This window comes from Empidonax traillii, unplaced genomic scaffold (genome assembly GCF_003031625.1).
Source record: "Empidonax traillii isolate 1590-97213 ecotype Southwest subspecies unplaced genomic scaffold, ASM303162v1 scaffold861:size261962, whole genome shotgun sequence".
In the NCBI taxonomy this organism is placed as follows: Eukaryota; Metazoa; Chordata; class Aves; order Passeriformes; family Tyrannidae; genus Empidonax; species Empidonax traillii.
Window position 1 is genome coordinate 62370 of NW_020956054.1, and position 27756 is coordinate 90125.

Here is a 27756-nt window from a genome sequence, read left to right on the forward strand (position 1 = left end):
CTAGGCCTCCTTAGGACTGTGAGGGTTTTTAGTAGGGTACCTAATAGAGTTAAAAAATAGTTAAAAAACGATTTTGTACCTTTTCCTGATCCATTTCTGTAGCTGGGACTGAAAGTAAGTAAGCTTATGGTGGGTGGAAATATTTTTTAAAACGTTTTTCAATGTCTGAAGAAAGCTCTGATCTTAATTTCTCTACAAGCTGGACTGAAATACAAGGATTGCTTTTAAGGATTTTAGGAGGTGACCTTCTAAGCTGATAGTGTTCATGCAGATTTTGTATGTGAGCTGCCCTAAAATAATGTGCCTGTCAGTCTTGTCATTTGACACACACAAACCATGATCATTCTTTTCTCACATCCTAGTACAGCATGGTGATGTCTTTGGGGTGGGGCTACCTAACATGTAGTTTGTAATGGAAATTCTCATCCTCCCCTTGCCACCCCTTAGATAACTTGTCACCTCCTCCCTCCACCCAAGATGTTTTGCTAATATTTTGAAGCAAACAGACAATTGCAAATAGATGTGACTGTATTGCAGCATATCCTTCCTTTTATGCCAGCCAAGCCATGCTGGCAGGAGGCAACTTGAAGACCTTCAGAAGAAAGTATAAATCCTGATTGCAGCACATCTAATTTTATTTCATGGCTGCCTGTGAAAAGTGATTCTGTGCTGTCAAGCAAGAAGTGGTAGCACAACATTTAGAAATTACTGGGTCTTTCCTGTTGCTGTTTTCCCGCATAATGAGGTGATGGAACTGCCTCATGAACCTGACTTTGAACATTTGTTTATCTTGAACGTTTTCTTCATGCAGCTGAAGCTTACTGAGCAATTGAACTTCTAGAGGCCCCTATTCCTCTGGAGATTTGTTGCTTGAATTGTTACCTGACACTAACATATTGCTCTTTTTTTTTTCCCCTCTTTCACAAAACATTTCTGTTGTCCTATAAGTCCTTTCTCTCTCCACCTCAGAACCAAGAAGTTATTTTGTATTTCAACAAGAACTTTTGTTGTGGTTTTGGTTCACTTAAAAGGAAATAAGTGAAACAGCTGTCATGCGAGGGTCTACAATAACGATTTTGTCTTTCTTTAGAAATAATGCCCTAGCTAGTTGTTCCTGCACTAAAGTCTGTGTAAACATAGTTGTGGCTGACTTTTTCATGTTGTTTTGTAGAAAAAGCAATAGATTTTTTCTTTCTCTTTAGAGAAAACAGACAAATACAGATAGTTTTTCATTGCCATGCCCTCATCGTGAATTAGGCTGTTACTGTGCCAGCTGACATTCAAACACAAAACACCACAAGAGCTTCTCCCAGCAGGACATACTCATCGTTCCCTGGAGAGGAGTGTGCAGTTGAGGCAGGCAGGGGAGGTGCAGTGGTGGTAGCTGTCACCCTGTTGGCTGTGTTGGCAGTGCCTCTGTCCCCTGGTTGCCTCAGGGGAGGATGGTGTAAACATCTGTGACAGCGCTGCTCCTCCATGGCCCTGCCTGCGGAAGCAATTAACTCGGATCCGGGCTGGGCTGCGTCCGACTACACAGTGCCTCTTTTTGTCCCCTTCAGCTCTAATCACATGAGGGTGGTGTGGCTAAGATTGCTTGCCTGTGGAATGGGAAACGTTTTTCCTTTTTCCCTGTTTTTATGCAAAGAAACCCAACGTCCTGATCTCCATGCTTTGGGAGCGTTGCTTGAGATAACCTGGGTCACACAGGTGCTGCTGCCTCTGAGTGCTGCCCACAGGTCCTGCTGCTGATGGGGGGCTCTGCCTTTGCTTTTCCTGGGACACTGCCCTCCCTGCCCTTACCTCTCTGTTTCCCTGCCTGCAAAAAGGGGACAAGGCACTCAGACCTCTGGTGTTTGTGAGGGCTTCAGTCAATGGCAGAGCTGTGGTGTGGTCTCCGCTTCCCTTCTCCCTACCCATTGTTTACGCTGGGCCTTAGATAAGATGAGTATCTTTTGTTTTTCCTGTAGATAATAATAACAACTTGATTCTACCAATACAGGATTAGGTTCCTCTTTCAGGAAGACGTGGGAAGAAAAAAATGACCATGTACTTGGTGAAGTATGTGTGACAGAAAAGGTCTGAGGGCAGTGAAACAGCAGGCTGTACTCTAGATGGGAATGCAAAACGGCTTTGCTGAGCACTGGTGCCCTTGGAGAACCTCTCTGCCTCAGCCATGTCAGCCATGGCTTGCTTGCTTGTCACCCAGCAAGGGTGCTCACTGTCAGCATTTTCCCTTCATGAAAATACTGTGTTACTGCTTAATGGCAAAATGCAATTGTCACATTGCTGATAATTGGTCATAATTTGTGATGAATAATAAATACAGGTGTTGCTGTATGGGTTAGTGGGTTTCCGTCACTGACATGATGAATCTTTGGCATCTTGTCACCTTTCTTTTAAAAAGAAGTTTTTTCCCTTCCTTATGTCTGTTAAGATTTTTGTGCCTCTGCTGATATGGAAAACTGACCTGTTTGTTCTGATCATGATTGTGGCTTGGATCCAGTTTCGGGTCTAACAGTGACATGCTCCGTTGACATCTTGTTGGCCAAAGCTAACAGTGTAAAAGCTTTGATTTCGACACAGTTTTATGGGAGTGTTCAGATGTCAGCCTATTGCTCTGGATATTCTTGGATATTTGTAGGAATGCAGGTGGGAGGAGATTCATGGATCAACACCTGAAGGGAATTTGAAATCTTCAGACTTGTATTGTGTAGGACTGTAAGCTGGGACGGAGTCCTCTTGTGTTTTTCCTGCTCTGTGCTGAAATGTGGCTGCTGTGAAGTATTTGGGAAGCACATGCAGAGTGGAAATTCCCTGGAGGGCATTTGTGGTTTTCAGTGTTAATTCTACTGCTGGAGAGGGACCCATGGTTTGTGTCTCCCTCTCCCACCTTTTTTACCTCTCACTAGCTCAAGGTAAATTGGTCTTGTAGATGTGATTTTATCTTCAGAGACTATGGAATTGGTTTCTTTGCTGTTTACATGATTCCTCCTTTCAACACATCTTCATTATCTTATGGCCTTTGCTTAATGCAGAATTCTAAGAGCGTGAGGACGTATTGGTTCTATTCTGCCCTAGCCTAACTGTGTCCATGCAGTTTGCAAGCAAGACGAATATTCCCTGTGGCCTCCTTTATTTCTTGTTGTTCCATCTTCCAGAGAGTAGGGAGAATTAATATTTTTCTTATTTTTGATTTTTTAAAAAAATTTATATGTAGTTTGGCCATCTTATCTCATGAGATGACCTGGTATTTAGCTGTAACCTGCAGTTACTCAGATGATTTCTTCTCTCCTTGTCTTCAGAGTTTAGTCTTGCTTTAAATGGGATTTATTTGGATGGCAGCCTCTTGCACTGCAACTCCCTTCTAGAAGGGCCTTTGGGGCCTGTTGGAGTAAGATGGGGGTGATGGTTTTAAACTAAAAGAGGATCCGCTTAGATGAGATATAAGGAAGAAGTTTTTAATAATGGAGGTGGTAAAACACTGGCACGGGTTGTCTGGAGAAGTGGTAGATGCCTGATCTCTGGTGACATTCGAGGTTAGGTTGGACAGGGTTCTGAACAACCTGATTTAGTTGAGGAAGTCCCTGTTCATTGCAGGAAGGTTGGACTGGAGATCCTTAACAGTCCCTTCCAACCCAAACTATTCTGTGAACACAGATTGCTGGATCTTCTACTTACCCATCAAAACAGAACTTTGGAGCAAAGTACATGGGTTGTCCCTTAGAACTACATTCTATCTTTTGATATTGTTATGTTAATATATCTTGTGTTTTCAGCTGCTTTTTTTGATACTAAATATATCAAAGCCTTCTAAGATGTCATGTTTTGCAGTTCATCTTATTGCTCTAGAGGCAGTGCTAAACTGAGCTAGTGGATGCATTTTCATTAACTTGCCAACATGGTAGGGAGAAACTTTGGGCTGGCACAGCAAAAAGTTTGTTATAGCAGGTGCAATTTATAGAAGGAATTTTCTACTACTAAGTGTCAAAATCGAAGCATTATAATGGTACTGCCACCTGAATGAGTGGAAGAATCTCAATGGTGTTGCATGAAAAATGAAATTGCTGATGATATTGGGGCATGGTTTAAGGCTCAGAATATCTTTTCTTATAACATATTAACAAAACATGGGATATGTGCCAAACCTGTAGGCTGAGGTTTACCTTGCTATTCCTTCAAATGCTGCATTTTCATAATTTCTTGCTATCTGTTTGGAAGAGATTGTTTCTTATCCTCTAAAGGCTACATGGCAATTAGGTGTCTTGTATGCTTCTCTCTTCTGGTTACATTTATTATTTTTTTTTTACTATCTGAGAGTCTTCGTGAGTATTTTGCAATGCCAAAATATCAAGGCTCCAAGCACGCAAAAGCAGTAAAAATTGTTCATCTTTATGCAAAGGGGAGATGATGTGTTTATCCTTCTCACCTGTGCAGTTGGGACCCATGGCATCAGTGGGTGCTCTCAGCAGCACTCTTACATGGAGGAGAAGTTTTCCAAACTCTCCATGTGGGTTTCTGTTTGTGTCCTGACCTTACAAGCACGTTTGCCCTAGTTAGGGTGTTTGTCTTGACTGAAAGGTTATCTCATGCAAAGGATACTCTGGCTGGCTGGGCTGTAACAGATACCTGCTTTCAGTAATACACCATCCCCTGTTTTCATTTTGTTCATCTGAGACACTGTGATCCTGTCTTTGAAATAAAGGAGTTAAAAAAAACCCTTCCTTGGACCTTTTAGATAGACAGAAGGAAGAGCTGTGGGAGACCTTGTGGTTTTAAGATTTGAATGCTGTTGTCTAGGAGTTAACTGCGTCTTTAAGAAAAAACTAAGTATTTATATTTGCCGTCTATCAGAAATTGTGTTTACCCTACAGTGTTTATTAAACCTGAGTTAATTTTCCTCCCGTCTTTCTATGGCTGCAGGAGCTTTGCCAGTAATGCATTATAATAACTGGTAGTCCAAGGCGGCGCAGGCCACGTGCCAGTTTCCTGTTCCTGCTCCGTGGGCTGGCCTGGAACTTGCTGCCTGGCAGTGCCAGAGTTACTCCTGCCCACACCTCCCTGGGGCTGTGGCCGACTGAGCCCCAGCTCTAGGGATCCCTGCTGTAGGAGCCTGAGCTGCTCTGGAGAGGCTCAGCCTTGCAACTGAGCACTCTCTTGTTTAAAAATAATTATGAAGCCTTAATTACTCTGTCTCTCTCCCGTCTCCCTTCTGTCCATTACTCTGAAGCATTCTTGGAATACAGTAATTAGCATCACACTTTCACATGGCAGTCTTGTGCTGTTATAAAAAAGTAAGATCTCTGTGTCTGTTGTGTTTTATTTTGCATGATGACTGGGGATTATTTGCCCTTTCTAGTCCTGTGATGTTTTTGTCAGGACTATCTTGACTGAGGTGAGTGCTATGAGTCATGCAGCTCTCTTGGCATTGGCTTTTCATCTGGTCTTCCTCAGTAACCAACACTTCCAGCCTGAGCTGATGGGCTTATTGTCACAATGCTCTCAGAGCCAGAATTTGCTCGATTGGGTACTCAAAACTGTAATTTTCAGAGAATCTTCTCTATCTGACATGCATGTCTTTGACAAGTTCGGAAAAAGTTGTTGCAGTCTGATCTGCCCACAGAGGTGGATTACCTGAGGGAAACCCAAGGGGATGGATGCCTGGCATACCCAGCATATGCAAATAGTAGAAAGGTGCTTGCTGACTGTGTGAGACTGTCTGAACAACACAGAGATTTGTATACATGTAGTTGGCTTCTGCTGCACATCTTCTGGTACCTTTGCATTTTGCTGATGTTTCTGGGCACAGATCCTTTGTCTCAGTTGGTTTTGCTACCAGTTATCCCAGGGGTTTTCTTTCAGTGCTGAAAAGCGTCCAAATAAAACATTAAAGACCTCAGGGTTTGGTGAGTACAAGAGTTGTTCTTGGTCCAACAGTAAATCACAAGCCTGGGCAGTGCACCATAAGTTTTTGAGGAGTAGTACCATGTTTCTGGAAAAGTGAAAGTGAAGATTTTTCCTGTAGGTTAATCCTGCTCTTAGTGTTGCTGTCTCTGTTGTCTGGGCTAGGACTGCACCTATGGAATGGGGTGAACATACACAGTGCATGTATCTACACATACATATATCCACATGTAAATTACAACGTTAATGTAATATCCTGCTTACACAAGACATTTCTGTTAACATGTCAGTCCAAGGCATGTGGAGGTTTTCTGATTTTTAAGTGTCTTTTTTGGCCTCCTAGTCTAGGCCAAGTCATACCAGTTATACCAAATCATACCCGATTTAGTGCTACTGTATTTTGTTTTGTTCAATGAGCTGCATAGACTAAAGTCAAAAGTAAACCCCAACAAAACTATTTAAATTCTTCAGTTCCTTCTAGTCTTCACTAGAATGTTTTTGTTTATGCAGTCACATCATCAAAACTAAATGTGGAATGTAGATTTCTTTCTCCCTCAGCTGGATGGTTCATACATTAGAGATTATTCTCTTCACTGCCTTACAGCATTTTAATGCTCAGCAGAGCGTGTTCTCGGAGTGTGTGTTGTAAGAGACGAGTAAATAAGAATCATCTTTTCTGTAGATAAAAACTTATTTCTTCTCGTTTTACTGCTCTGTTCTTTGCCACTTTACTTATTTATTTAGCAGTTTCATATTGGAAAAAGCTGGTTAAATTCAGTTACCGCTAAGAGAATTGCACTAGTGTGTAGCAGTGATTGTCATTTCTTGAAAATGAGATTAGTGCTTGGGACCAATGCCAGCTCTGTGCTTTTGCCCTATAAAATCACCTAAGCATAAGATGCTTGCATCTAGACATGGTTTGCATTGGTTATAGGCATGCAGAGACAGCACCATGGTTGTTTGTCATTTTTCATGTTCTGCTTTTCTAATAAATTAAGCTCTGTTTTGGGATGAATTTTCTATGAAGAGATGTTCTTTTTTGGAATATGGATGCTGATCCAGGTCCCTGGGTAAGGCCTCATATGTTAGGTTTGTCTGTCACTTATATGGGCTGGGTGTTCTGGCGGGGTAGAGCTCAGTGTCCTATAGCATCTTACTTGTGTCTTCCCAGTTCCTGTTCCTGCCAACCTCTTTCCCTTGGGCATTTTTGGAGATCTCAAGAAAAGTTAAGGGAGTTGCTGACATTGAAGAAAATGAGATAATCACAGAAAAGAGATGTTGTCCCAAATTGCAGACAGCCCTGAGCTAGGTCAGTAGTCATCCTTAGGACTTCAACTCCTCCAGGTACTTGAGGAAATCTTTACAAGAAATCTGTCTATAATTTACGTCCATATATGGCAGGGTTTTTTAAAGCAATGAAAGTATCAAAACGTTGTTGTTGTTAGAATGTTTTTTTGTGAAAGTAGCACTCTTAGACTTGCTTTCTGTTGGACCCTGGTCCTTGAAAATATTTTAGGTTCCTGGGCAAAGTGTTTCACTATTTGCTAAGCTTAACTCTGAATGCAAGGTTGGACCAGTGTCCTGCTGTGTTGATTTTCAAAGCATTAAAAGCAATCCAGGATGGGGCGTTTAAAGCACTCTACACTCTTCAGTTTTTCTCAGCACTCATTTTAGCTGGGTTGAACTCTTGCAGGAGAGGAATTTTTTGCCCTGTGTAAGGGCTCTGATGGACAAGTTCTGGCAGATTTGATTGCAGTGTAAGGAATTCCTCCCTTTCAGGTACAGGTTCATGGCTTGCCTTCAATATTTTTTCCGGGGTTTTTTGTCCCAAGACCTGTGAGAACAGAAGGAGTGGCTTGCCAGAGCTGTTGTCACTCTAGCATAAGCTTGTCCCTGCTGGCACAGCCTGACTGAAGTGCCAGTAATGTTTCACTTTAGCAGTGAAGCCATGCTCTGGCTGGCTGGAAGGGGTGGTCCTGGGCCCTTGCTTGCTCCTTCCCCTGCATACCTATCTCATTCCCATACTACTGTATTTTCTGGGCTGCTCACTGAGCTTCAGAGACTCACACTAGCACAGAAATACTCACTGCCTCCTGGAGAGTAGGATTTAGCTCCCCAGGATTGTTTTCTATGAACCACATGAGTGTCAGAGGAGTCTGTAGGAGAGCTGGTGACTAGAGCAGGTTTGGGGGCCAGTGGGATTGTCCCTTTTCCCAGGACAGCAGCCTTGCTTCGCTGCTGGTGGCTGAGAGGCTGCAGATGTGGTGCATGCCTTGTTCTGGTGTCCCTGCTGCTGGAGGGGTGCATAGTAGGTGTTTGGGGACATCAGCACCTTAGGCTGTCACAGCTCTCCCCCCTGCCCATGGCTTGCCAGAGCCCAAAGACAAAGCAAATTGTGACCGGGAAAACAAAATGCCATAACACTCTGGTAGTTCATATCTCCAGAACAGAGGCGGTGCCAAAATTGGAGCTTTCAGTCTTTACTTTTTCAAGTCCATGACACTTAAGGTGACTGAACTTTCATAAAGGCTTCAGCAGTGACTGTGGCCTGACATCTCCCAATTTAGAGCAGTGATGACCTGTAGGCTCTCTGATTTAACTTCTGGGAAGCACAAGACAGGTAGAAAGAACTGAAGCCGTGCATTCTTCAGGCTACTAGATGGAAGATGTTAATGAATAATAAACATTTGCAGTATTTTCTAGAGAAGCCTTGCCTAAAAATTCAGTTAATGTTGTATGTTTTCAGGAGATTTATATGGCTGCATCAAGTTTAAACATCAAAAAACTGTTAACAGTAAATGAAGAAAAAAAAAAAGCTGAAAAATCCGAGCAACAATTCATGCTTTATGAAGCAAAGCAGCTACCTCCTCCCTACTTCAGAAAGAAACTTACTTCCTCTGTAGACAGGGTTTGACAATCAACATCATTACAAGATCAAGAAAAAAAAAGCATTAAAAGTTTGGTCTACTCACAATAATCAAAGACAGTAACAGAACACTGATGGTGCTTGTTAAAAATGAGTAATTTCTGCTGTTCTGAGGAAGAAGTGGCCTCACCAGTGACTACAGCAAAGAAAAAGAGGTGCCAGAAACAGGACTGTAAACCAGACAAAACTAGGGGAGAGAATATATATCTTACACAGTCAGAGCCAGGCTACTGGAAATATGTAGGAAATATGTAATTTGTATGCAGCAGGTTTTACAATAAATTTGCCTTTTTTTTAGTGACCAAAATGTTTGGTCTGTAGCAAGTTTTACTTTGAATAAACATGGAAGACAAAGTGATTCCCTGTGGGCAAAGATGAAGTGAAATGTGGGCGACAGCAGTATCAATGCTTATCACTCAAATTGCTCATAGGCACTGAGAAAAATAAGCATTATCCCTTCCTTGTGCTCTTATGACATGGAAGAGTTTGGGTTCATGAAGAATTGTAGTTTTTGTGCTGGAACAGCAAAGGCTGTGCTTCTAATCTCTGACCCAGTGCAGGAATGATGGGGCCAGGTTAATGGTTCTGATGCTGCCGTTATGTGGACTGTTGATTCTGCCCCCAAACCTCGCACATAATTTAGACAGTCACTGATACCGTATGGGTGAAGTTGGGATGTGTTGAACTTAAATTTGTTATATTGCTTTTATTGCATCTTATTAAAGCATGAATGGCTCCCTGGTACTCTCTAAAAGGTATGATGGTTTCATCTTCTGGTTGTTAAGTTTTACGGCTACTTAGCTCATTTTCTCCTTGAGGGATTATTATTGAGTTCTTCATTCAGTGACATCGTTGCCCTGTTTTAATCAACATCCTAGAATTTAACATACAATGTTGCTTATAAAGATGAGAACATTATTACTTCGTTCTTTTCACTCTAGTAATTTTTGTATTACAGTGACCACCCTGATTAAACATTTATCTGGAGAAGGCCATGATGAAAAGAAAATGTAATTAAATATAGGAACTAAATATTGAACTCCTGACTTGAGGCTGAACTGATAAATGAAATTAAATTTGCATAGGGGGAAAAAAGGCATTGTAAAACTCATCCAGTATTGCATTTTAATGTTTTATTCAACTAGCTCTACAAAGCGAACTGTATATATCAACTACAGGAACTGATAATTTTTGAATTTTTGAATGTCTTATTTAGAATCCACTTACTGTAATTGTGTAATACTAAAGTTCCTGGGTCTTTGGAAAAGAAAAACAAAATAATCATCTGCATTTGAAATTCAAGCAGCACTGATGCAGAAGAGTTGGGAACGGCACAGTTTGGTTTTCCTAGACAGATTTAAAAAACAAAGCAAACAAAATAAGCAAAGCATTATACTTTATAAACAAGATTACTAAAGACAAGTCAGCCTGTGTCCCTCATGTCAGTTCAGGTTTTGGAGCAGGTTTGCTTTTGAAGGCTGTGTGGATCTGCCCTCCCTGCATGTGTGCGCAGACTTTTTGGCAGTCGCTGTCACTGAATCAGGAAGACAGAACTGACTTTCCTGTCGGACTAATTATAGTTCTTTAAAGAGATTAATTAACCCTTCTTTTCCTGCAGAGGGACTTTATATCAGTGAATCCCATGTGAGAGGGAGGCTACAGGTAGTTACCTGCCGCTTGGCATTGCTCTCATGGCTCAGAGTGGCAGTGCAACGATGCTTACAGCCAGAGTCTCGTGTTGGGCAGATGTCTTGGTGACCAAAGTGTTTGTACAATGTGGTGCTTCCAGAATTACACTCTGAGCCTGGAAATACTGCTGAATCCATGGCTGGCAGTGGATTTTGACACCTCTGTGATATACAGTTGCAAAAATCAACCTATGGTTAAGAAGTTTCGGAAATTAAAATCGATATATGTTTCTTTGGTTTTGTACTTTCCACCTGTACCTATAGCACAGTAAAATTACTTATTCCTTTCCTTCCTTCCTTGCTTCCTTCCTTCCTTCCTTCGTGTGTTCTGTGGCTCTGAAAAATGGTTGGTTATTTGTCTGATGTGGTGCTGTCTGGGTAGATATGGGCTATGTGTAGTGCTCTGGGAATACTGAGCAGCTGACAGCTGTGGTAATGGGTACCTGAGTGGTAGACCCTGTGCAGTGTGGGTGTTGGGGATGCAGACCACCTCACTGCCCTGCTGAGATCTCTGAACCAGTGCCACGGGGAGAAGGGGCAGGAGGATAGTTTTCCCCCAGCAGTATGTTAATTGTTGTGCCATCTGTGTGACCGAGGGCACTGGCGGGATTTTTGGTGTGATATAAGACAGCAGCGTGCTAGGAAGGGAGCAATCACTAATCCCTTGGACTAATTCATGAGCAAGGGCCAGCTGCTTAGGAAGGACGGGAAGACAAGTCCTTGGGCCCCTCAGCTTTCCCTCAGGCTGGGTTTTCAAAGCCCAGGCCACCGTGGAAATGAGCAGTGGTGCCTAAGGACTGCAGATGAGGGTAACAGAAATAAAGTGTTATCGTGGCAGCAGGAACTAAGTGTGAATAAAATTTCCCTAATGCAGTTCATCTTTAATGATTCCTCAGTGCCTGGGTCTTCTGCCCTGGCTTTTGATTAGCTGTGATTAACTGGGAACTCGACTGCCATAAGTTCCTCTGATGTAACTGGGGTGCTGTGTCATATACAAAGGATGAATCTTTTCCAAGTGATGTTACTGTGGAAAGGTGGAATCAGTATCTCTGAAACTGTAGCCAGGGGGAAGTTGCAGAGGACACTGGTGGTGGTCATCAGAGAGCTTGTTTGGTTCAGTATGTGCAAACTCTCAGGCTTGTAGCAAATGAGGCAGAACGCAGGATATATTCCTCTTTACTTTCCAATATTTGTCTCTGATTTATCTTTAGCAACATTGATTCTTTCCTGCAAAATCATAGCTCTCTGGGCCTCTTCCTCCCCAGTGCTATTCTAGCCTTCAGAAACCATAGCAGGAATGATCGGTTTGGCATCCAGTGAAATAATTCCTGACTGTGAGCGTGGTGAGGCACTGGAACAGGTTGCCCAGAGAACTTGTGGATGCCCCATCCCTGGAAGCGTTACAAGGCCAAGTTGGATTGGTCTATAAGCGACCTGGTCTAGTGGAAGGTGTCCCTGCCTATGGCAGAGGGATTGGAAGGAGATGGTCTTTAAGGTCCCTTCCAGCCCGAACCGTTCTATCATTCTACATTAATTGCTGGGAGAGAAGGAGAAAGGAGCTGAAGTTGGTCAATAAGAAAGGCTTAGCAAGTTGTGAAGATGGAAAAATGTAGGATTTGCACAGCAAAGGATATTTTGACTTGGGATTGAAGGTAACTGCACATATCCAGCGTGAGTGGAGTGTGGCTGGAGGCTGATCAATGACGTCCAACTGTGATTTACTTCCCCCCTTATCTCTGCTGAACAGTGCTGAGCAAACTCAGAGTGCATTGCAGCCAACTCAGGCTCTCTTAATACAGAAAGCTGAATGAAAGCTGGGCTCAGATAGCACTACAGTGAAAAACTGCAGAAAGGCTGGCATGTTATCAGTTGTTGCTTCCTACAAGAGCAAGCTGTATTGTGTGATTCCATTATCCGAAACCGAGTGGGCTGGTGGGGTTGGGTACAGACGTTTAAAAATGTGATTTGTGTTTTTCTTTCTTCACAAAATCCATCCTAAAGTATTTCCTGGGGCTTTTCTCAGAATCTGTGTCAGTGCAGCAAGTTAACTAGTGGCAGCTCTGTATCAGAGAGTAGAAATTTAGCATGGTGACACTGTAATATCTTTATAAGATGACCTAGATTAGAAATGTCTTGTTCTTGGTTTGTAGAATTCTGTTCAAATATTTAACATGACTTGGAGCTGAGGTGTTTTTTTTTTTTTTCCTTCCTGCAGAGACAGAAATAAAATTCAATGCATAAATACTTAAAATGCTTTCAGGACCCGAACAGTTTCAGGCATGAGAGGAACTGGAGTGAGATTAGAACACATCAGAAACATACAGTCTTCCCCCTGAAGCTTGGAGGGGCAGGACCAGTGCAGTCCCAGTTTTGGTGCAGTCAGATCAGAAGTCTTGACTGCAGAGCTGGCTAATCCAAAGCAGGAGGTGCCACAAGTGGCTTGTCCTCACCAGGAAGAATTTGCTCCTTTTCCCTCCCCTCTCTGGTTACTTCCTTGAGATTCTGCCTGTGTTTAATGAGCCTGAAATAATCCATACAGGCATATCACCGGGATGGAGAAGGATATATCCACCTTTTTTGTTAATGTCACCATGTTTCCATGGCTTAAAGCTCTACCAACCATCGTTTTAACTCAGTGCATTGGGACTGAATTCCCCTTGGGCAGGTCCCATTTACATTGTACTTTCAGTTTGTCTGTGAGACTTTGTGGATGGCACAGAAAACTGTCATCTACTCATCTCACCCCAGAGGAGAAAGGGTTCTGGACCCTACATAAGGAGGTTGCAAGCAGGGCTTCCCCGTGTAAAACTCTCAGTGAAAGCAGTTTGGCAGGCTTTTGGGAACAGGCTACTTCCTTTTTTTAATTTCGTTTTTAATTTTATTTTTTTTTTAACTCCTTGCAATCATGGTGAATTAAGATGGTGAGATGGCACAGCCTTTCCCACCCTTCTGAAAACTTTTCTGTCCCTCTGAAAGATGATGCAGCTTCCTGTGCTTGGGGTTCTTAAAAGCACCAAACATTGCTATCAGTCCCCTAGCTTCGTTCAAAATTTTTTACCATCAACTGAAATGCAATGTTAGGTGGCCCTTCAATGTATTTTGTTTGTCTTGCTCTGAAAAATTGAAGGTCTGTGGCACAGCGAGACTATGTTTTTCTGCATACTGTTCTGAGGTGTTAGGCAGCCAGTGAGTGGTGAGCTCCATACACTGGTGTAAACAAGATATCAGAGAAAAAGATGAACAGGTCTTGATTTAGGGTCATCTCTGGAAAAAGCAGGCAAAAGCTTCTCAAGGACTAAGAGGAGGAGGCTGTGAGATGCAGAGAGATTTGCTCTGTTTAGCTGATCAGAGGGGCAGGGTAGCCTGAGAATGGATAAACCAGACAGAAAAATAAGACAGTGGTTTACCAAACCAGTTTGAAAAAGGGTTGAGCAAGTGAAGAGCTAAGCTTAGATGCTCTCAGATCTCACTAGTTCCTGATACATTACTTGAGTTATTTGTAAAAATCTATGAAAATGAATGGAGATCCATTTAGATCCTAATTTGGTTCCACAGTCCCTTTTGTCATTTACGTGGGATTTAGAAGGTCAATACCTGCTTCTTCTTGAAGTCATGCATGGGGTTCTTTTCCCCTAGCATGATCCCAGAAAGACATCTCATTTTCAAAGAAGCTATTTGGTATAAGTAGTGGCAGTGCAGACATGTTCCCTGTGCTCTTCCTCAAACATCCTCTTCTCTGATGGGCAAAACCACTTGACGAGCTCTCTGTTAAAAGGAAGCGTTCAAATACCACAGGCATCCACGGTGTGGCCAAAGTGGGTGGCCATGGAATCGTAAAATTTCAGTCAGACTGGATTGGGAAATCCTTTGGTTTGTTTTGGCTTTACCATTTAGCGAGGTTACTGTAATTCAGCTTTCCGGATCTCATTAGGCAGTTGATCAAGCTGTCACCAGCTCTTTCTGCTGTTGTCATTAGAGAGAGGTAGAAAATAATGCCCTGCTTAACAGCACAGACAAAAATGAGTGTTAAGCGCATTGCCACTGCCTTGACAGCAAGCAGTTACATGCTTCAGCTGATTAAGTGGTGGTGGTTTGCTTTTTATTTTGTAGTAAGGTTGCGTGTTTACTGGGACAAATTGGACAAGACTAATACAGGAATATTCATGAAAGAGCTGGAGAGGACACCGTGAGCGGTTCTGTTTAGAGACTCAAGATACGGAATTTTTGGGTTTTAATATAAAAAAAAAACCCAACTAATTATTTTTTGTCAAGCTTGAAAGTGTTCTTTTTGCAAGCATTCCTTTTGGCATCAGACTGATGGTGCATGACAACACCACCGAATAGTGAGCTTTTCACTGCTGAAGTGGAATAGCTCACAAAAAGTAAATGAGAGGCTGAAATGTAAGCTGTGCAAGTCTAATTAACTTTCAGCTTTAATAAGCTATGGGCTCTGTAGCAAAATTAAAAATGGGGTTTGGATTAGGGATGGCACCTGCAGTTTGGGTCTAAAAAGGGGTTTGTAAAAACTGTATTATTTCCCCCCCGCCCTTCTGGCTTTTCTGAGCACCTTGTTTTGCCGTCCTCTGTTACCAAGAGGCTCTAATGAGACTATTCAGGAATGAGTGGGGCTTGCCTTGACTTGGGCAGGATGGTCACTCCGTGGCTGAGCACCCCCATGCCGAACCTTTGTCTCTAGAAGAGGAAGCTCCGTTTGGGCAACAATTACCCCAGATCAGAGGGGATCGTGTGTTTGGGTGAGATGTGGACAGAGAGAGGCTGCTAACATAGCTGGGCCGTGTCTGACTGCCAACATTACTGCTTAATTTGTGTAATAGGAACTGGAAGTAACAGAGAAGAGACAGCTGCGTGTACAAAATCAGTTAGTGTTGGGAGCTGGGGCGCTGAGCCTCTGTCTTGCCTCCCTTCTCAATACTAAAGGGTTTCAGAATGAGATTGGGACCGTGGCTGGAAGCTACTTGAGAAGAAATAGAATGAAGAAGATTTGTATCCTACTTCCTCATCTGGCAAGGATGCATATGCTTACCCTTGTGGCTGATGCTTTGCATTCAAGGTTAACTTTTCCCAGATACAGAGATGTATTTAATGCACAGAGTTGTCCCAGAGATACCTTGCAGTCTTTCCAGAGGGTATCCAGACAAAGCTGCTCAGTAACTTGTTGGAAGAAAGACTGTAATACCTCATTATAACTCTCAGGCTCATCTTTCTGTTTAATTTGTACCTGTACAAAGTAATTTTGAAGCTGCTGGATTTGTCACAGTCAGATGCATCATGCTAAGAAGATGCTGAATTGTTTTCTGAAGTGAAGACAATTTCAAAACCTTTTTAAATTTCCATTTCATTTTCTTGGCCTGGCTACCTGACACTGCATTCATCAGCAGAGCTTGCTTTTAATGTTTTTTTCCTGTCAGCTTCAATAGTTTGGTTGAAGTTGAGCACAAGGATATTATCAGGATGTGCTGAATCAAGCTAACTTTGTTAATCTTTTCCAGATTCAAATCAGAGGTAAAACATCTGCTCTGGTTGTTGAGCAGAGCTTCATGCCAACTGTAATGTGCCTAATGTAAAGAAAGAGATGAAATGCTGTTATGAACTGATCTTCATGTTCACACATAGTTACTCTGCTATTAATGGAAATAACACTGTCATCAGCCTCAGTAGTTAAACATATTTAATCTAAATTTTATACTAGCTATGCAAAAGCAAATACCAGCGACTAAAATCTGCAAAGGATTTTAGTGTTTTATGAAAACAATAATAACTGACTGTAGTGCTTTTCAAGCACAGTGAAATCCATGACCCTGTAAGAGAAATCAGGAAACATCCACATTAGTCTTTAATGGCTTTTAAAGTATATTTGACATTGGCTATTTAAGAGAAAGTGATGTGGGAGATTTTCTGAGTTTTTCTGGAGCTGGCAGGGGTGGCTCTGCGTGTGATGTGCAACACAAAAGGAAGTTACTTAATCCCAAGCAAGATCCACCTGTAATATAATGGTAATGGTACAATGTTTTAGATCATGCTCAAGTCCCTAAAGTGTCTTGTCCCTCTCTTATGTTGTTTTCATAACCCTGGAGGTTTGCTGTTGTCTGAGGCTTGGTTTAGGCACCCACGACAGCAGGGCCTTGGAAGTGTTGCAGACCACTGCTAAGAGCAAGATAATGTTCAAAAACATGTGAGATTGTGAGTGCAAAATAGATGTCCTTAATATCTGTGTATGAGCACGAGTGAAAAAAACCAATTACCTTCTGATGAATGCATGAGATGGGATCTGAAATTCTGCTGGAATCACGCCAGGTGTGTTTCTACCCAAAGGCATTAGATTTCCCTTGAACTTTTGGAAAAAAAAAAATTGATTTCTACTCTAGTTTATCCTTTTTGCATTAACTTTCATGTTTATGTCAGTGTGGTGTGAATTTTGGCCTCTTTTGCTCTCGTAGGTTCAATCTCTTGCCTACTGAAGCCTGCAGAAAAGAATACCTTTGACTTTCAGTGATTGTTGGACTAGGTCTATTTTTAAAATATGGTCTTCTACAATTCACAGTTTGTAACTCAGCCAAATTGGTAACCAGTGCCCTGGTTTGTGTTACCCTTAATGGAGCAGAAACTCATCCTCCTTGTGTGTAGCCATTCAAGCTCTGTATGCCTTGGATGGGGAAAACAGATGATTTCTTTTAGTAACAACCTTTTATGTATTGCAAATTGTCCTCATGTTTCCTTTGCATTTTCTTTTGTGTATGCTAGGCAGCTCCAATCTGTTTGGATTTTCCCTGTAAATCATGTTTTAGAGCTCTGTTTTAGTCTTCAAGTCAAGTGGTGCCCCAGACTAAATGTCTCCCTCCAGTCGCAGCCCAAGCAGTACTGAGCTGTGTGTTTTGCAAGTCTTAATCCTATTTTAAGTCTCTTCCTCTTTCATAATGTTGTTCAGTTACGTTCAGTTAGTAAACTGCAGTCCCAAATTCTTTCTTACCCAGAACTGCTGTGTAACAGCTCTGGATTTCTCACCAACAGGCACGCTGTGTTCTCCTCCATACCGAACAGTGTCCTACTCTGCCTCCAGCCTGGTTGTTTGTATAATTTGTCAAGGTGGTTATAAATTCTGATCTTGCCCTCCAACGTCCTCGTGTTGTCTCTTGTGGTTCAGAAGTATCTGCAAATTTATTGTGGCACTCTCTGTTTCATATTTGCCTTCTCTGTGTGCACAGTGACATTAACCAGACCCCGCTAACCAGCGGAAGTCCCAATCTTACCGAGTAACACGTCGCAGGATCGGATGCCACTTTATAGTTCTCTAAATCAGGACTAATTTTCTAAAACTGAAAGGCTTTTTATTAGAGCATGTGATGAGTATCAATGCATGCTGTATATATCAGATAAAGCACTTAATTACAGTAGAGCAAGAGAGAGACTGGAGTATTTCTCTGTGCTGTTGAGTGTCCAGGCTGCCAGACGACAGGCAGGTCTCGCTGTGTTACTGCACTGAAGGAGGAGTATGGAAAGGTTGCTTAAACCAGCTGCAGTGTGTGCAGCAGTCCCTGCACACGCTTGCCCTGCAGGCAAGAGAGGGTAAGTCATGGTTTCACAAGTGATAAACTAAAGGAAGATAAACTTGCAGCATTTCCGTTTCTTTTTTTTTTTTTTTGCTTTTTCTACTTGGCTGCCATTGCTGCTGGTAGGGTTGGGTAAAGGCAAGATATCAGCGGTCTCCAGAGGACGTGGGGCCACTGAACAGAGGAGATGTCTCAGGTTGGGTTTGACAGCTGCAGCCAGCATGAACCTGTTTGTCCCCCCTGCACACAGAATCAGTTTTGGTAATTTCTTTTTTCCTGCTTGTGGAATTTAACACCCAAGCAATTGGTTAAAAAAAAAATAAATTGCTGGTGTGCTTGAAATGTGTTTGAAGATAACTAAGCAGGAAATGAAGCTTTTGGCAGAGTTGATATTTTTTTTTTAAAGTGAGCTTCTCCCCTGACTGCTTTATTCTGAAATGTCTGGCAAGGAGCAGACCTGTCACTGGGGTTGCTGTTGCCCTGTTCTGCTGATGAATGTTTTATTTCTCTTGAGGTTCATAGCCTTGTGCTGCCTGGCTGCCTCTCAACCATGCTTCTGGTGGGGAGAAAATGCAGGGTCCTTTGGAAGGCAGGTGGTGTAACATGGCACAGGCATCTTACTTGGGAGTTCTCTTAAGCTGATTTACACCAGCTGGAATTTATGCCCCCAGAGATTTTACCCTCTGCTCTGTTCTTGTTCAGAAACGCTGCCTTGGTGCCAGGACTCCTTCCCTGCTTCTGCCTAAAGGATTGGATTATGGGGGAGGGGGAAAAAGAAACCCAAAAGCTCTGAGACAAAATACAGGTATGACAAGAAGTACTCAAATGGATAGGTAGTGCAGCACTCACTGCTGAGAATGCCTAAAAAGAACTGGATCTTTTTTTATTGTAGTGCCATTACAATCCATGACTCTTATTTAATGATGTCACTGATATGCAGCAAAATACTGTTGCACAAGACACAGTTTGTATCAAGACAGAACCCCAAGAAATTTTGAACAAATTCAAGAGGACAGGAAAAATTCAGGGTACCATTAGATCGATTATCGTCCATCTTTGTAGGTATTCCAAGAAATCTTATTATGCTGTCTGTGGTAGACTTTTCTTCACTAAAATGAGTTACAAATGCTGGTGAATACAGCAAATGTTATGCTACTATGTTTATTTTTGTCTCATTTGAAAAACCTTTCTTGTTTTAACTAGTCTGCATCATGCTGAGTCTCTCTCCACTTGATTAATGTAGGACAGTATTTATTATCTAATTTTTTGATCTGATCTGGGGGCACTTACTTAAAAAAACCCCACCAAACCCCAACCCCAAATGCCAAAACTAAAACAAAACCCCACCACTTAAATCAAGACTGATGAGAGTGAAGGGGAAGGACACCGGGCAAGCTGAATTAAACAGTCTTAGCTCTTTTCCTTTTTAGAAGTGATCTAAATTTAACAGGCCATGAGTTATTTTGGTGCCTTTAACTGGTAACTTTAACAAAACACGAGCAACATGCAGTGCTTTTGGTGTGTAGAGGAATTTCAGGATTCCAGCAACGGCAGGATGTAACCTTCGCTTCACCTGGAAACATAAGCAATTCTTGGGGCAGTTGATAGGCTTCATAACGAAAAATGGGAGGCAGCCAGAATCTGGAGCCAAGCTAACAGCCAGAAATAGATCTGCCGAGAGGCTTGTTTTGCACCGTCCAGAATGGCATATCAGAAACTGTGTGAACAGAAATACCAGGCTTGATCCAGCATTGCACAAGCAGGGTCAATCCTGACTGTTTTCCTTTTTAAGTATCATGAAGGCTTGACTAAATGAATGTTGTGTTGAAGTTTCAGCTGTCTCAATTTTTGTCTTCTTTCTCTCTTGAAACACAAGTGTGTGTTTGATAGTGAGTATTTGCAGTTAAAGGTGTTCATGTGTGCTTCACCCAAGGACTTCAGCTCCCTGCTCCAGCAGCATGGAAATGGGGCAGCAGAGAGAGACGCCAAGGTTTGAACCTCTTGGGGAAGATGAGTAGAGGAGAGGAAAGGGCTGGGCACAGAGAGGACCAGAACAGGAGTGTGCAGGGGGTGGTGAGGAGGCTAAGGGTGTAAAGCTAGTTTATTCTTGTTACTTTACAAGGAGCGTGTTGATGGGAAAGTGCACTGAAGTATAGTCTGGTTTGCACATCACTTACTAAACTATCTTTTGTGATTATGTGTAATTATAGAATCAGATCTATTGTCTTCTCTGTCTGGGCAGAGACACAGAGTTTTGTGGGTGGGGTGTAAGCAAAAGCCATCAGGGCCCTGCTGAGAGGGCTGAGAGAGCCAGAAGCCTGTGGGAGTACAGCCTGGGTTTCCAGTCTCAAGCCCGGTTTGTCATTGCAAAGGCTTAACTTGTATCGGAGGGGAAATCATTTAAAAGCATGTGATGCAGGATGTGTCATGACAGCCCTGCTCCCTTTTCAGGGTTGAGCCATGCTCTAAGCAGTTCAGGCTGTTCTTTTCCAAACCTAGTGTAAGCAATGTTCAAAACAAGATCCTTAATGCAAGGTGTTTGTTAGCTTATCACTGAACAATCTTGTTTCAAACATCTTTGCTGTTACTATGTACTTTAACCCTTTGCCAGTGATTTTACTTTTCCCTTCCCCTAACGATGTACAATATCGGTAGTGAAGGAGAACCTGGGGGTTTTGGCAAATATACTTGTTCACCTAAAGCTGGTGATATGACTTTTCCCTTCACAAGATGGAAAAAGATGGTTTTGGTAGGCTGCACTTTCAGCCTCTGAACCTGATCAGTCCTGGATACCAGGTACTGGGCTGAATTCAGCTGGAGGGGTGGGAGTCCTCCCAGGATGCAGGTCCTCTGCTGGACCATGATGCCCCGAGGCTTTGCAGCCTGCACAAGCTGCCTGGCTATCCAGCAGATTAAGGCTGGAGCTGCTCTATTTCTGTAGCTGTTTGCTTGTGATTGTCATGCAATTAGCAACATACACCAGTGATTAAACTCAGGTTTGTAATGTTACTAGCAATGGCAGTATCTGATAATCATGTTAGAATTGCCGTATTTCAATAAGTTTGTGCCAAGTATTTCAGCAAATATTCAAGTCTTCATTTGCAAAGCCACAGTGGGAAAGGCTGAGTGCATACCTGAGTGGAAACTACCTATGGACCATGTTAGCGTTATATGAATTATTCAGACATTGGTGAAAAATTACTTAGGAACCACTTCTGCATTATTGAGCATTTGACTAATCTTGAGGGGAGGGGAGAAAGCACTGAACACAAACACTGTTTGTACCACACTGCTGTCCTTGCAGACATCCTTGCTTGATGCCATTGGCACCGCTCAGTACATGTCCCTCAGGGTTAGACCATACCAGGAGCCCCAGGTTTGCGCTGGGCTATCTTCCATTTGGTCACTGAGCATTGCTTTGCCTTCTGATGAAGTTGCCATTCATCATTTGAATCAAATCACTGGAGGGACAGGCTTTCAACACTGAGGCTGTGGGCAGGTTCAGGATCCTGTGTTGTCCAGGCAAATGCAGAGAGCCCCCTCCAGCTCCTCTTTCTTTAAAAAGTTTAGGTACAAAGTTGCTCTTGAAGCTAAATATATGGTCTAGTTACAGTTTATATATAAGTTTTTTCCTAATCTGAGCCCTGTGCCATTGGTGCTGAAGTCCTTTTTACGGTCTGAAGGATGAACACAGCCTGAGGTTTTGGAGAAACTGTTAGAAATGAAGGGAAATGGGGGGCCATTACAGGAAAAACTAACACTTCTCGCAGTGAAACTTAAATGCCCATTACATCCCTCTAAACAACTTAGAGCACAGCACGGCAGCAAGTCATAAAGTCATTGGTCCAGGGAAAGTGTCAGAGCACAGTCATGTCCTTTAAATGCCAGCCTGAAAACACCACCAAGATCTCAGTTTGTAAGTGCCATCTACACAGAGCTTTTCTTACTTTGGGGAGTGTTGACTTGTGTTTTGTTGAATATCTCTGTGTGTCACGTAAGTTTGTTGGTCCTTGAGCTCTGAAACAGTGTGGAACAAATTGAAATAAGTAGCCACGTGTAGGCACACATGCTGTCCTTTCTGCAGTGGATTGATGTGCAATCCTTAAATCATTTGGCTACTCTGCAAAATGTTGAAGGACAGAAGAAGATAGAATCAAATGAATTGAAATGTTGTTTTTATTTTTTTTTTCCTGCTATATTTGAAATGTTGCAGTGCACAGGGTATTTATTGGTCTGCTCAGTATAAATGCCCCAGGTAAGTGCATTCACTCACTTAACAGTGCTGTCAGTTTGCCAAAGTGCTTCCAGAGAACCAGGATACCCTATTTACAGATTTGATTCTCTCTACTGGCCTTCCAGTAGCTTGGACAAGGTGCTCTGTGAAAATCTGTAATTGCTGTGAAACACCCCTTAGCAACCATCCAAGGGCATTCTTCTCCAGATACCAGCTCTGTGAAAGTACTTTGCTGTCAGAAGTCAGTATACAGAAATTCCAATAACAGAAAGGCGCTCTTTGAAATAACAAATCAAGAGCAAACTTTTTTTTGTATTTACCCCACAATAAATTCCCACAACACAGTAAAAGGCTAACCCCTGATGCAAATGAAATAGACTGACCTGCTAAAAATTGTTAGTATCAAGTAATTTCTGTACATGGAACTGTATAAATACTGAGCATCAGGGAAATGCACTCTGAAAATGAAGAGAAATCTAATTAATGGCTGTTCACTTATACAGACTTGTAAGTTGAAACAGTATTTCAGATATCCATGTGCTGTATGCTCAGAGGGAGAAAATCCTAAACTAAAATTAGGAAGAGTAGTCTGCTGTGACCAGTGGAAGGAAATATATGTACGTGACGTGACACTGCAGACAACCTTGTAATCTTGATTAATGGGAGCACCTACAGAAAAAGGTGTTTGGCAAAACATTGTCAAAATCAATACCACTTTGAAATGATTGTGTGTCTTGCTACACTGCCTTGCTATTTAAAGAGAAATGAATACATGGACATATACAAATGTTTACTTCAGGAACTCGATGTTATGCAATTAGAACTAGCAAAGGTTCAATATATAACTTCTTTTCACTCACAAGACCCAAGTGACAGTATATTATATCAAATTGGCATGGCAATCGATCCTTCTTTCCCTTTCTACCTTCAGCTCTTGTCAAACAAAAATCTGGCTTAACTAAATCCTTGTTAGTGAGTCAGGATGTCTAAAATCAAGGTAAAATATTTAATACATGTTAGTTATTTGTTACTCAACAGAAACACTAACTGGTTTGCTAGGAGATTCAGCACCCACTTTGGACATAGTAATTAAAATGATCGTTGAGACAGTCCCCTTAAATACTGCATCTCATCTGGAGTTCAGAGACTTGCCAATGCTATTTGGTAACAGTCTCTGCTTTCCCCTGTGCTGCCAGATCTATGGAGGAGAATTTCCCAGTGCTGGACTCTCTGTCAGTGTGGCTTGGCTCTGTGGACGCCAGCTGAGCCACAGGACATTCTTCCACATGGGTTTAAGTTCTCTGTTGCTGAAATAATTGTTGTGCCTTCATTTCAACATTTTCCCTGGTAGATTGAAGTCCTTGTGATAGCCTCATATGCCTTAAAGGTAGGGATATGTTGCCACTGGAAGATGTCTCCAGGTAAAATTTTATTTTTAATAAAATGCTTATTACAGCACACAGTAAAAAACAGTCTAATAAAACTTGTTGATGAATTTCATACTTATCATAATAACTCTGTAGAAAAAGTAACATGGAAAGCTGCTGGAGTATATTTTCAGAAAAAAATGTGAACACTCCCAGCTGAAACTCTCTTTAAGAATTTGGAAGCTCCAGGGAGCTGAGATGATGAAACAGTTGTTCATCATTCCAAAACCCTGCACCCTTGCTTAATTCTAATAATAGTTTTATATAACCTGCTCTGTGCTTGCGCTTTTTAATTCATTATGAGCATTTAAGAACTTCTGAATTTAGAGGATTTTAAAGCAAAATATTTCTGTAAATGAAATAACCCATTAATAACGTCACAGGTTTTAGAAATCATTTCCGAAACTATACCTTATCTTTCTTTGATAATTAGGAAGAGTCATTATCTACCCTTTAGGAATTAAAAAAAAAAAATTATATGAAGTCATTCATTCATGAATGTGGTTATCAGTGAAGATCAAAGAAATAATCTGTTCAGGTCATTGGACATCCATCATCAATGTGTACGTAACTGCACAAGCTCCGTTCCATCACTGTCAGCTGCTGAATGGAGCACTGCTTTTTCCACTGTGCTGATGGATGTGGATGCACGTTCTCAGCTCTGACCTCAAATTGCAGCAACAACACTGCAACAGACTTCTGACATATTTTTCCTAAGCAGGGCATTACACTTGACTGAGCATCTTACCTAGAAACACGTCTTAATATGTAATAAAATTTCCTTGACAGTAATGTTCCTCCCTTCAAAACTAATACCTTGGAAAATGAAGTGGAGTAATGATGTAGTAAATTAGGAAAATGGCCAATTGGAGGCTGCACAGCAGTGACTCAAGATAATTATTAACCTGTACTGGTTTTATCTGTCCTTTCCAATGGCAGGCTCCGATTGTTCCCCATTGTCTCTGTCTCTTGCTGTTACAATTAGCAGTGAAATATTCTATTGTAATTAATTTTTGAAAGGTAAATCTTATGGGGAGAAAGGGCTGAAGGACTAAGGCCTTTATAATGGGAATATGGCAACTTTCTCCTGTCAGTGAAGTTCTGTATATCAGTGGTGTGAGACTTAGAACCTGTTTCAGAGGTGCAATAAATACTGGGGTGTGATATAAGGAACTGCAGGTAGATATGACCATGGTGTGGTGGACAAAAATTGAGATGAGGATCTTAAAAATGTTACAAGTCTAAAGAACACAGTGTCATCAGCAATCTGTTCTCTGTATTAAGTAGCTGGTGCTAATTAAAAAGGTCAAGCATTTCCTGTAGAACCAAGTGTCTAATTCAGATCTTTGGCAGAGGGATGAAGGGTCAAAGAGTCTTGTAGATCTTCCTCTCTTTTGTAATGTAACAGTGCACAGTACTTTACTCTTTCCCTTTTCAAAGAAAAACGTCACTTGCAACAGCATTTGAACTTTTTTGTTTGTTTGTTTTAAATCCAATAGATTTGAAATTTGAGTTTTTTCCGTTTTTCTCTTACCTCTCTCTGAGGTCTCAGCCGAAATGCCATCAGAACCTGACTGATATAATTTCTTGGGTGCTGAGCATACCTGCAGATGAGTTCAGAGAGTAATCCAAGCTGCTGGAGGTATTTGTTCTTTGGCCACGGGGTTGTGTTGCCATTCAGCTTGAAATTGAGGAGTTCTCTGCTCTCCTCTTATTTTCTTTTTTTAATTTAAATATTACAATAAATATACATGAAATGAAAATATTTTGGTGTGAGCATTGTAATTTCATAAACAGTCACTGATTCTTCGTGGCTATTAGTGTTAGGAGAGAAAAGACTGAGCATCCTTCAGTGGGGAATAGTCTCTGGCCATTCTGACATGGGCTGGGAAGGAAGCATGCTAAATAGGTCAAGTGAAATGCTAATTTCTTTCTTTCTTTCTTTCTTATTTCAAACATCCCCAACAATCCGTAAGACTGCAGAGAGTTGTGATAAGAGATGCTGCTTTAGTCCCTTTTCTGTTGGAGGAGCGGCAAGAATTAAATTCCAGTGTGAATGTTTCTCAAGGACATAAGGGATTAATATGTCTTAAAATAGACATCATTAACTTAGAAATGTATTTTCCACATTTGAACATGATGAATTTTGCAGTGAAAACATAGGGAGAAAGTGGTATTTTCTTTGTTCTTTCAGCTTGTTTGTGAATTTTGAGAGAACCTGTTTACAAGAGAGTTAAATTCTGCAGAGTCTCAAGAACTGTTGTGGTTTTATGTGCTTAAGTAGGCATGCATGCTTCCATTTTGCTTCTGGTGATTGCATGGCACCACAAACTATTTTTACCAGCAGGACCATGAGACAACCTGGAGGTGGCAGCGAGATTGGGGGGTGGCACACGCTGCCTTCAGGAGGGGTCATGGTGGAAGTGGGGCCGTCTCCTGTTTCAGCTTCAGGGAATAGGCATCTCTGTCCCCTTCTTTTTCTGATCTCCAGCAGCAAGATTTTTATTCTTTTACTCCAGCAGATCATGTCTTGCCAGCTCGGTTAGTAACTCAAATATTTGCTGCTGGGGGTCCAGAGCAAACGTAATCAGAAGGACTCCAATTGCCAGCTCTGGACGTGTAACGGGGCAGCTGAGCACGTGCAGCTCCCTCCCACTGACGGGTGACGCCAGCACTGCCAGAGGAATGAGTGTGGCACATTGTTTCTCCTGTATGCCCGATTATTTATTTATGCATTCCAATCCCTAATAGCATAATAACAGGCTTGGAACAATAAGATAATTATTTCGCTTCTTGGGTGGTTAAAATTAACTGTGCTCGTTGCATATTTATTCAGTAAAAAAAAAACAAAACCAAAGATGTTTAGTAATTGCCCAGAAATTCATTATCTGCTTAATGTTCTGTTTCTAAATGTGTATTGCATGACCATTAATCTGTGCCAACAGCAAACATGCAGCACTATCTGATGTAATTAGTTTTCCCCTTACATGCCCAAGGAGAACATCTGGGCTAATTGCATGTTGTTGCCGAAAGTTGCCATTCTAATGGGGGTCCCTGTTTGTGCACACACACACTCATTATATGTACAAACATGCCATGATTTCCCTTTATCCTCAAGCAAACTGATGGTTCTTACTGATGAGATACTCCTGGTGATTTGTTGCTGGGGTCATAAAGTGTCAGTGTTAGCAAATGTTAGCAGGAATAAGATGCTCTCCTTAAGCAGAAAATAAACAAACCTGTAATGCTGCTTCTTCTGGTTTATGTTTTCCAGCCGCCACTGGTCCAAGCGATTTTCAGTGGTGATCCAGAAGAGATCCGGATGTTGATCTACAAAACTGAGGATGTCAACGCCTTGGTATGTGACTTGGCACATTATGTGCCTCTGATACATCAGCACCCTGCTTATGGACTGTTACAGTGGCAGTATGAAAAATGTCCTTAGTAATTAACACAGAACAGAATGGAAATGATTTGGAAGTAAGAAATTTGGGACTTCAGTGGAATCCTAATTATATAATTGTCTCCAGCAGGTGACTTTAAATTTTCCTAGTGTATGGTCATTCCAAATATGCAGGTCAGTCAGGGACACTTTTTTCCCTTACTGAGAAAGTTAATGAAAACAACTGAAAACTGCATAGTTTTACTCTCTGTAGAGTTTCCTTTTATGAAGAGTCTTTGCAGATCAGGAGCTGTTATTCAGCATTTGACTGTGCTTGATTTAGAGCTTCACGTTGGTCTCAGCAGTGAGAGTAAGAAAGCAGAATCTTGGCCACAATTTGGCCACAGAGGAATTACTGTCCTGGAGATTGGCTTACTCTAGCCAGAATGGTAAGCAGCTGTAAACAAGTAGTGTTTAAATACTTTGGTAATGAAAAAAAAAAAAATCTCCGTTTGAACTTGGTCTTTTTTGCAGAAGTTGGGATGGTTTTATTTCCCCCCCTCTTCAATTTTAGCTTAAATCCGTACTGTTAGAAATGAGTCCTGTCAGTCCTGACTACAATCTGTGGCC

At 41.7% G+C, this 27756-nt stretch overlaps 1 protein-coding gene across 12 annotated transcripts in view; it reads left to right on the plus strand.

Annotated features, from left to right (window-relative positions):
* Positions 1 to 27756, plus strand: part of ANKRD44 (ankyrin repeat domain 44) — a 134611-nt gene that overhangs the window by 33771 nt on the left and 73084 nt on the right. For all 12 annotated transcript variants that reach the window (XM_027902283.1, XM_027902291.1, XM_027902285.1 and 9 more), the window contains exon 2: positions 27019 to 27102. In XM_027902283.1, coding sequence (XP_027758084.1) covers positions 27019 to 27102 — 84 coding nt within the window. The remainder of the gene's footprint in view (positions 1 to 27018; positions 27103 to 27756) is intronic.